Source organism: Pempheris klunzingeri, chromosome 5 (assembly GCF_042242105.1).
Source record: "Pempheris klunzingeri isolate RE-2024b chromosome 5, fPemKlu1.hap1, whole genome shotgun sequence".
Lineage (NCBI taxonomy): Eukaryota > Metazoa > Chordata > Actinopteri > Acropomatiformes > Pempheridae > Pempheris > Pempheris klunzingeri.
In genome coordinates, this window is record NC_092016.1 from 17328691 (window position 1) to 17339648 (window position 10958).

A 10958-nucleotide genomic window follows, 5' to 3' on the forward strand; every position below is an offset into this window, starting at 1 on the left:
AGCCACAACTCCTGGTAACAGATGCTCCAAGCTGTGACAGACTCAAACCTATACAGTATATGCAGTGTGTAGGGCCTGGCTCTAGGGCTTCCCTTGTGCTCCCATGCAGAGAGGACCCCCGGGGGAGCTGATGCCAGCTGAGACTGAAAAACAAGGTAAGAGCCCAGCTGACACACATGTACACAGGCTCAGCTGTTTGTCTCAAAGGAGAACTCAGCATGTGAAGTGCACGGAGAGCTAAGAAATGAAGGAGACGGCCAGATTCAAGCCTCCCAGGGTGAAAATGTAGTGGGAAAACTGAAAGATGGATAGACGCAAGATGCAAGAGTGTGTGCACTATAGGCGCACAATGGTAAGATTGTTTGACTGCTTTATTGTCTGAGCTGGTAATGGAACCTAGATAGCATGGAAGAAGATGAAATAAATTCAGTGCAGCAGTATCATTGATCTTACCTGTGTCATATCATAAAAGCACTTGGCTGTTGAAATACGACTCCTAAATTGAATAATGTTGTGTTTGGAATAATTCTTTATGATCTTTATTCAATATGATGGTTTCTTGTTTTCTTTTCCCTCCTGTTTGGTCAATATATATGTTTTATGAAATAAGTTTCCTGTGTCTCTGATTTTTCCCTGCATTTAAAATGCCAGTTTGAGGCTCCTGGGGCTCCAATTCTCTTTCCAGCCAAGAAAATGACTAATATAAATGATTGACAGCCTTGCAGGGATAAGGTTGCCCATTTAGCAAACTCGCTGTGTCAAAGGAAAAAAGTCACAAAGGCTCCCTGAGCGATGGGATTGGAGATGAGAGAAATGAAGATTTTGGTGCCGTATCGATCCCCCAATGCTTGTCTCATGCATTTTACACAAGATCTAAATGCCACTTATGGTATAATACAGCGCTCTAGGTCAGGGCTCACTACTCTCTGTTCAGTGGGATTTCGGGGTACTTGGTGTATAAATTCAACAGGAATCAAGTAAAGCTGTTAGATTGTCTCATGGGCTCAACGCTGAGAAGGCACTGGGGATATCTGAGCATTTGAACCTTCAAATCCTTTCTCCGTATCCATTAATGGTCCTCTCATGGACAGCTGAAATTATTTCATACTTTTGTGATACATCAAACTAAGCTCTCCTCTCCTCTCCTCTCCTCTCCTTTCCTCTCCTCTCCTCTCCTCTCCAGGGGGCAAGGTATAAGTTGCATCATGGTGCAGGAGAACCTGGAGACAGATGACCCCAGATCCTCCATGCCGGCTGAGCTTCACCATCCTCACTCCAAGTACTCTCAGTGGAAGTTGAAACTCTTTAGGGTTAGGTCCATGGAGAAAGCCCCTCAGCCTAGTGAGACACAGCCTGAGAAAGGAGCCTTGTTAGGGATCTCACCTCCTGCAGCTCCAAATATAGAGTTAGATAATGGTGTGGGCCTAGGGAGTGTTATGAAATTATGCCTAGGGGGAAAAAGCAAGGAAAATGTGGAGGGCCCAGGCCGGAGGGTAGACAGGAAGCTACAGGAGATGGATACCCACATGACTCACCTCAGGTGATCAAATGTCATCATACTATATAAATACACTATATCATATGCATTTATTTCTAAGAATTTGACAGCATTGTTTTTCCTCTTTGAAGGGGCTTGTGCCGTCTCTGTGGAATAGCCCTGAGAAAAGTCAAAGGACCAGTGCACGACATTCATGGGGATCTGGATGAAGCAAGCAAAGGTTCCCTGCGAAAAATGGGCTGTAAGTTTACACGCTGGGCAGAGGTCATCCTCAAAGTCTTCAAAGTGAATGTGGCGGAGGACACAGAAGCTGTCCACCCTGTTTCCTTCTGCCATCGCTGCTGGATGGCTGCCATACGAGGAGGGGGCATCTGCAGCTTCTCCAAAACAAGAGTCCCCGAGTGGAAACCCCACTCTTCTCTCTGCCACCTTTGCTCCCCGAGGAAACCTTCATTCCAGCGGAGTGGGAGGAAGAGGCGCAAAGTCATTCCAAGAGCCCAGAGCCTGGCAAAAAGAACCAGGTGGGACCATGGCAACATCATTAATGTTGGTGAGAGGAGGGCTCTGAGACCATTTGGAGGCCACTATCATGGTCCTGTGCTCAGGGCCTGGAGGAAACCCAACACTCAGAGAGAGCAATGGGTGAAGAACATCACCCACTGCCAGAAAGACCATCTGAGCACCAAGCTGATCTCTGAAAAGCTCCCTGTAGAATTCCTCTTTTCTTTCACGTGCCTGGTGTGTGACCACCTGCTGTCTGATCCAGTCCAGTCCTCGTGTGGGCACCTCTACTGCCGCAGCTGTATCATAAAATATAGCTATGTTCTGGGACCTCACTGCCCTGCCTGCAATTTATCCTGCGTCCCTGATGATCTCACCCCACCTGCCAAAGCTTTCTTATCAGCCCTACATTCCCTGCCTCTGCTCTGCCCTAAAAGCGGCTGCGGCAAGCAGGTAAGGCTAGACTCATTTAAAGCTCATTGTCTCGACCATGAGCTGGAAGAACAGGATGCAAACCAGTGGTCATCAGAACTTGACAACTACCTGCTAATCAATAAAGGGGGGAGACCCCGTCAGCACTTGCTATCGCTAACCCGCCGTGCCCAGAAACATCGGCTGAGGGATCTGAAGACCCAGGTGAAGGTGTTCGCCGACAAAGAGGAAGGTGGTGACATGAAGTCTGTGTGTCTGACTCTGTTTCTGCTCGCACTGAGATCAGGGAATGAACATCGGCAGGCTGATGAGCTAGAGGCCTTGATGCAAGGTAAGAGGCTATTTTAAGACTTTTGTTCAATAAACATGACCCTCCATTGCCAAAAAATAGGGACACAAACAAATGAAAATTATGGGAGTGTTTGCTCATTAATATTTCTGCATCCCTCTGAGGTAAACAGTCATCTCATAAATAACAATGAGCTGAAAAGTTCACTATAGAGGAGAGAGATAAAAAAAAACTTTTCTGGGATTTTGATTGAAAGCGTTTCATTATTGTCCATCTCTGTTTATTGAGGCACTGCTGTTGCATGCTCAACCGCTCTCTAAATCTCCCCCACTCTCACTCTCTGTCTGCTTGTCTGTCAGTCTCTCAGTCTCACGCTCCCTTTAATGCACAATAACAACTCTTGTGAGGGGCTGTTAGAATCAAAACAACATCAGCAGCTCTTGTATCTGCAAATTACACAGACAGCACCATGCTCCTCTCTGGGGAATAGAAGCCAGCTGGTGTCTGTTTTCATCTGCAGCCAATACATCACTTTTGCCAGCTTTACTGATACACCCTCTGTCCCCTTATAACATTTGGAAATTAGGAAATATTGGATTTTGTAATCATGGGCTTCTGGGCTTTTGACAATGATACATTCACATTCGGGTGTTAAATTTGCGATTCTCTCTGTCTCATAGTATAAATGACTCTGAATGCAGGGTATCAAATGAAGAAATGTTAGATACTGCAGTTCTTTTCAAAGCACAAGAAATGGGCTTCCACGGTTCGGCGTTGAATAATTCTTTTCATGTCTCAATCCTCTTTTTCACTTTTTTTTTTCCTCTTTCTGTCTGTCTGAAACTTTCTCTCTTTTCATTTTGTCTCTCTCTGCAGGAAGAGGCTTTGGGTTGCATCCTGCTGTGTGCTTGGCCATTCGGGTCAACACTTTCCTGAGCTGCAGCCAATATCACAAGATGTACCGAACTGTCAAAGCCACCAGTGGCCGCCAGATCTTTCAGCCTCTGCACACCCTGCGAGCTGCAGAGAAGGAGCTTCTCCCTGGCTTTCACCAGTTTGAATGGCAGCCAGCGCTCAGGAATGTGTCTACATCTTGCAATGTAGGCATTATTAATGGGGTGTCTGGATGGGCTTCCTCTGTCGATGACTCCCCCGCTGACACCATCACTCGGCGGTTTCGCTATGATGTGGCACTGGTGTCAGCAATAAAGGATCTGGAGGAGGACATCCTGGAGGGGCTGAGAGAGAGTGGGATGGAAGACATCTCCTCAGGCTTCAGTGTCATGATCAAGGAATCTTGCGATGGCATGGGCGATGTCAGCGAGAAGCATGGTGGAGGACCAGCTGTTCCTGAGAAGGCCGTACGTTTCTCTTTCACTGTTATGTCAGTTTCTGTCCTGGCAGACGATGAAGAGGAAGAGGTTGCCATCTTCACCGAGCCAAAGCCAAACTCTGAACTGTCCTGTAAGCCCCTTTGCCTAATGTTTGTAGATGAGTCAGACCGTGAGACACTCACAGCCGTCTTGGGGCCTATAGTTGCAGAGCGTAATGCAATGAAAGAGAGCAGACTCATCCTGTCCTTGGGCGGACTACCTCGCTCCCTCCGCTTTCACTTCAGAGGCACGGGATACGATGAGAAGATGGTGCGTGAGATGGAAGGCCTCGAGGCCTCAGGGTCTTCCCATATTTGCACTCTCTGTGACTCCAGTCGGGCAGAGGCCTCTGAAAACATGGTGCTTCACTCCGTCACCCGCAGTCATGAAGAGAACCTAGAGCGCTACGAAATATGGAGAACCAACCCCTTTTCTGAGTCTGTAGATGAGCTGCGAGACAGAGTCAAAGGGGTCTCTGCCAAGCCCTTCATGGAGACCCATCCCACGTTAGATGCATTACACTGTGACATTGGCAATGCCGTTGAGTTCTACAAAATCTTCCAGGATGAGATCGGGGAGGTTTACAAAAAGGTCAACCCCAGCCGGGAGGAACGACGCAGCTGGAGGGCAGCCCTAGATAAACAGCTGAGGAAGAAGATAAAGCTTAAACCGGTAATGAGGATGAATGGGAACTATGCCCGCAAGCTAATGACCCAGGAGACTGTGGAGGTGGTGTGTGAGCTGGTGCCCTCAGAGGAGAGGAGTGAGGCCCTGAGGGAGCTTATGAGGCTATACCTCCAGATGAAGCCTGTGTGGCGGGCCACCTGCCCAGCCAAGGAGTGCCCCGACCAGCTGTGCCGCTACAGTTTTAACTCCCAGCACTTTGCTGACCTCCTCTCCACTACCTTCAAATATAGGTACAATGGAAAGATAACCAATTACCTGCACAAGACCCTGGCCCATGTGCCTGAAATCATCGAGAGAGATGGATCCATAGGAGCCTGGGCCAGTGAGGGGAACGAGTCGGCAAACAAACTGTTCAGGCGTTTCCGGAAGATGAATGCACGTCAGTCAAAGGCCTTTGAGCTAGAGGACGTGTTGAAACATCACTGGCTTTACACCTCTAAGTACCTGCAGAAGTTTATGGAGGCTCACAAAGACTCTGCCAAAGCTCTACAAGCTACCATTGACCCAGTGGAGAGCCTGGATGATGAGGACATGTCTCTGGAAGTTAATGGTGTTTAATTTGTCTTTTGATGTGAATCATATGTGTCAATATTTTATTGTTTTCAAGACGCATATTTTAATTTCATCTATCAATAATATGGATTTGTTTTCAAATTCTTAATTTTCTTTCTATACCCATTGATTAATATTTAGGATGACAGAGGAATGAAGCCAGTGTTATAATACTTGGGGCTGGAGGTTGAACTTAAATCCAAAATTTCTACAGTTTTTCATATTTTGTTGTGTATCTTTTGTGTGCAAATTTAAACAGCATTATTGTTTGGTGTCAGATTTTACAATACTTTTTTAAAATCAAAATCAACAGAGTAACTTTCCAAAATTTAATGGGAGATGACATTATTTTCCCACCTCATTTTTATACATTTTACTTATTTTGAATGGTTACTTGGATATGTACTGCCTTGCCGTTGAAAGGTTCTATACATATGCATTGGCCTTGGCATGCTTTTTTCACTGTTAGTACTACAGCGCAAAGATGGGCATCGAGAGGAATATAGAAGTAACACACAGGTTTCTTTTCTCTTGCTCAGGAAAGTTCTTTTTTTATCTTCACTGTCTGTGAAATATGATGCAGTTTATTGTATTGCAAGGGTATGACACATTTATGAATTTATATAGAGAGGATATTTATGGAAACAGTTGAAAGCGCTGTAAGTCATGGAGGGAAATTGTGTTAAAAAGACCACATTTGTGGCTACTGTATTAATATATCATTTGAGCTGGAGCAAAATGCAATCACAGAGACCGAAATGTTCTTTGTTTCACGAGTGCCCTCTCAAAAAGATTACTTTAGTGCTTTATCTTGCGATCCCTGAGGGGCAGAATAGATGCCAGGTCACTTTGAACCAATTTTTATCTCTTTTAGTTTTTGCACAGTGGTGAATAGATGATACGTTTTCAAATTCTTCACATAAAATAAAGAATATACTGACCTTTTTGTTGATATCATAAAAATACAGTATGGTCCATTACAAAGCTTAATACCCCTTGGACTCTCCAGCAGGCAGGGATTTTTCTTAAATTCTGTATATAACCTGGGTCTTTTTCTCTGCTGATATTTCTTCATTGCCATGGTTGACAGAAGAGAGGGATGAGCAGGAGGTAGAAGGGCCTGATGTAAACTGATTTGTTGGCAACTTTGTTTGTTTGATTGATTGATTATATTTTATTTTTCTGCCCTCACAATTTGAATTGTGACAGGCAATTTTGTATTCTTATTTGATTGAATGTTTGATTTTATTTTACTGTCATAAGTTTAACCATATGACAGCTGTGAAATATTCATATTTCGTTTGACAGTTGTCACAGTCCTACAATAACATCATGTTTTGGAGTGCATTATATTGCAACTTGCCTCATAGTTGTTTTATACCATAATGAATTGCATTTCCAAAGTAATGGATGATGGATGATTCAGGGAATTCCACTTGTTCACTTTTCACCATGTATTTCCTCATGTTTTGTTTCCATGTCACACTAACTATGCAGTAAACCCTTATTGGGGTTGCAGAAGACTTTTGGTGGCGATTTATTTTGCATTCACTGAAGTTCCATTGTTTGGTTATACATTTTTGTTTTGTTAAATGCTGTACAGTATTCATGCATTTCTGCTGTGTTTTCACAGACGCAGTTGTCTTTATGGAGGGGAAAGTTTGTACCGTTTTGTCCTTCATCCAAAGAATAAATAAAGTTCAAATCTGACTTGATCTTCTGGTCTGTTTTTGTTAAATAGTTTATATTATATTTATATATTATATATTATCATTTATATATATATTTAGTTTTTGTTTTGATATTGCATTAATAGCACATAATTCAGGTACATAATTTAGGTCCTGAAGGACAGCACTCATAACTGACTATTTTCAATGTGATCCTGGAATACAAATGAAACAATGAAACAATGAGTTGTTATACAACTAATGAAAACACAAACTAGAAAAACTGCGGAGAGATATATTCAAATATTGATATTTTCTGTGACAACGATTGTGTAAACCCTTTAAAATTATTATCTAATTTAATCCAATTTAACCTAATTTCAGTTTTAACTGACTACAGATTTGTATATTAGATATTATTTTTAATATATTTAATTGTAAAACAATTAAGATACATTTGGCCCTGGAAGCCATGTTAGAAAGTGTCAATTTAACCTCTTATTTTCATTGTAATCATTGAAAGACTACAAAATAAGTACTCATTAAGACGCAAATGAAAATACAAATGCAAAATAGAAACACTGACATCAGAAATAAACAGGTATGAAGACACAATTTGTTTATTGTTAATAGTCATCACAAATGTCATTGAGTACAAATCATCATATTGCTTATTTGCTATTCAATGATCATTAATTTTCAAGAAAGAATTGTAAAAAGAATTCAGCTCCATTTGACCATGGAAAGGGGGAAGTAAAATCTTAATGCAATAAACTTTTTTTGCAATTAAATTACAATTTGCATTACAATTACTTTGTATACAACTATAATAAGCCTACTGTAGAAACACTGTAGACAAACTTGCTAAGATGCAACATATTTTTGACATGAAATGTGAGGCTGCAATTTTATTCACAAAGTTTTCACATTGAGTACAGATACATATTATGTATATTTCATCAACAATTTATTCACTGAATGCAACAGAGACACGTCCTTAACTTACTAGCATTCTCAACACGGAGCATCTACACCCTAATTAAAACTGAATTCAGTCAAAAAGCCTTCTGAAAAAGCTTTTTTTGGCAGGGGACATCTTGATTGTCAGAGGAGTTTTCCTGTCCTTAATTTTCATGGGGGTACGTTTCAGAGGCATGACTTGTCGAGGTGGGGTCAACTCCTGGTAGGGCAGTCCTCCGTGGTCCTGGCAGAAGTACTTTTTGCTGCCCTGAGAGAGCCTGAGGAGCAGGGTCTCGGACAGCTCCATGCACTGGGCATGGACCCAGTGCCCCCCCTCCCCTCTGGAGCAGAAGATCATGGCTGGCCGGTGCAGCTCGGTGGAGTAGTATGGCTCCCACGTGTTGGGGTCCACCTGACAGCCCAGGCAGCATTTGATCCAGTAGCCTGCTTGTGATTCATCCTCCTCATCCTCCTCATTGTAAGTATGCTCTTCTCCATCACTACTGTCCTCCAGCTCATGTGGCTCACGGCCGAAATAGAGCTCCTCAGAGTCTTCAAGAGGAGTGGAGTCGTCATAATCTGTTGATTCCTGGCTGCAGCCCAGGAGTCCTTCGTTGTCTTTGCCTACTCCCTCTATCTGGAATTTCACCTGATAAAAGTAATATGTATCTGGTTGGGATGACCTTCCCTCAGTAGGCACAGCAAGCAGAACGCTTCCCTCCCCTGAGCTGCCGCCAAACCAAGTGCGACTATGGGTGATATCTGGAGTCCAATTCGGTTGTTCCAAGGGCTCAAAGTGGATCCCTTTATCATCCAGAATCACAGTGCTGCACTCCATCCTCTTCTGAGAATCGGACTGATACCCACCTAAGATGATATATCTGTGAGTGGGACCTGTGCGGGTGAATATGGGACTAGAGATGGACATGCCAGTATCTAATGTCTCACAGGAAAGCAAAGGGCTGCCCTGCAGAAGCTCAACACGCAGGCGAAAGAGTTTAGGGGGGCGGGAGTCAGAGATGAGTGAGTGACCCCCAAGGAAGTAGACACAGTCGTCTCTGGCGAGGGCCAAATGAAAGGACTGTCCATCACTGAGCTCAGGTAAAGTGTGAGCAGAGGAGCAACCAAACTCCAAGTCAAACAGGAACACCTGAGGGGGACAGTCGATGACGCTGTTCCAGCTCTCTGTGGTCCGCTCTCTTGCAGGCATGTAAGATCTGCCCCCAAACAGTACACAAGCTGTCTTCCCACGGCTTTGAACCATGCTCATTGTGTGGCCGTATCTGGGCCCAGGCACTTCTCCAACCAGTTCTTTCTCTTTGCAGCACAGGGTAAGTTTACGATTGCAGCCGCGGCTGTCCATGGTCAGTAGGTACAGGCTTGATGAGATCTCATTATTAGGGGTGCGGCCACCGTGGATGAGGTAACTCTCTGGAAGCCCATCATAGGGGTCGAGACGGCAAACAGCAGGACAACGTAATGGAGGAAGGTAGCATGAGTCATTGGAGAAGGAAATGGGCCTCAATTTCATCTCATTACTTTTAAGCCGAACCCCAAACACTCCTGTTGGACATGAGCGCTTGGGCCAACCTTTCTGGCCAAAAAGGAGAACTTCACCATCCAGCTGTAGCAGAGAGCAGCCGGGCTGGAGAAGGCCTGCACAGTTCACTGGAGTTAATGGTTGCAGGGTCATTTTCCAGCAGGTGCCTCTGTCAAAACAGCACACAAACACGCAAACACAATGTCAGTCAGCTGTTGAATGTTTTCACTTGGGGTTTTAAATTTTACTTCCTGTTTATTATTGTGACACCTGGACCACCATAATCCCTTTAATCAGAATATGCATTATAGACTGAAAATGTATGAAGGGCATAAAGTTATTCAGCCTCTTCACAAGATTTAGATAGTCAAGGAATAAGGAATGATAATGGAAATATTAATGGAGTGACATGAGATTAATACCAGTGACAAACTTAACAAACGTATTATTATTATTATTCCCAGACACACCCACCAAGAAAAATGACCTCTTCATGAGGTCACTTTATCATTTCCAACCACAAACAAAACCTTGTATTTAAGCTTTCTATATTTGAATCAGAACCTTAAACAGGGTAGTTGCAGCATACGGCACAAAGAAACACTGTGCCTTTATACGATTAACATAGTGACACTCCTCTGCATGATTTTTTTATGGAAATGTCCTACACTTTCTAGAGCCTGTACGATTAGGAAATTGTTGGAAAATGGCACACCATGGACTTTGCGTATTAGCTATTGGTATTGTGTATACTACATTTGAAAGGAGGATTTCAATGGTAGAAAGAACAAAATTACAAAATTAATTTTCCAAATTAATGAATGATGTAAAATATGTTTTAGAATTATCCTTAAATTTCAGAGTTCGGGTCTGGCTGTTGTGCTATCCTTACTTTAACTGAGTTGCACAACAATATAGCTTAAACAGAAATAATAATACTGCTGTGTATACAGTATAAATCACTTCAATACAGACAGTATTTGACTACATTATATTTTGCAGGAGGTTACATAAAAATTGCCGTAGAGTAGCAGTGGTACAATATTGATTTAAAAAGCCTGAGAACTGTTAATTAGTCCTTAAATTTAGAATCAAAATTTTACTTTGCTTACCTTATGACCAGGGCCAGGAGGCAGTGCTTCAGCTCACTTTGTGTGAATCTAATAATCAATAGGATAAACCAAACTTTGACAAAGGCAGACGGTGACAGTTTGTGAAGCTTCGTTGACTCCAAAATACTTCCAGATCTTGAGGTTAACAGTCTGTGACTGCTGCTCACTGGCAGGTGTGCAGCCTGAATGCATTTACTGAGTCAGTTCAATGATATCACTGGATATTAGAGAGTGCAACAGGCTATTGTCTGTTCAACAATCGTAATCTGTAAAATACTTTATGTAAAATAAATTCAGAACTGTGTCGATGCATCATCTGTTTTTTTTCTGCAGTAGTTGAACAA

General features: G+C 43.0%; 2 protein-coding genes across 2 annotated transcripts; one reads left to right on the top strand and one right to left on the bottom strand.

The window, feature by feature from the left end:
• The first annotated feature begins 103 nt into the window (after positions 1-103).
• Positions 104-5338, top strand: rag1 (recombination activating 1). The gene is made up of 4 exons (XM_070831064.1): positions 104-155; positions 1192-1540; positions 1630-2762; positions 3597-5338. The coding sequence occupies exons 1-4, from the start codon at positions 104-106 to the stop codon at positions 5336-5338; spliced, it is 3276 nt and encodes a 1091-aa protein (XP_070687165.1).
• A 2302-nt stretch (positions 5339-7640) lies between these two features.
• rag2 (recombination activating gene 2) lies at positions 7641-10679 on the bottom strand. The gene is made up of 2 exons (XM_070830918.1): positions 10615-10679; positions 7641-9671 (listed from the first exon to the last, which is right to left on the bottom strand). The coding sequence occupies exon 2, from the start codon at positions 9653-9655 to the stop codon at positions 8054-8056; it is 1602 nt and encodes a 533-aa protein (XP_070687019.1). The 5' UTR covers positions 9656-9671; positions 10615-10679; the 3' UTR covers positions 7641-8053.
• Between the last annotated feature and the right edge of the window lie 279 nt (positions 10680-10958).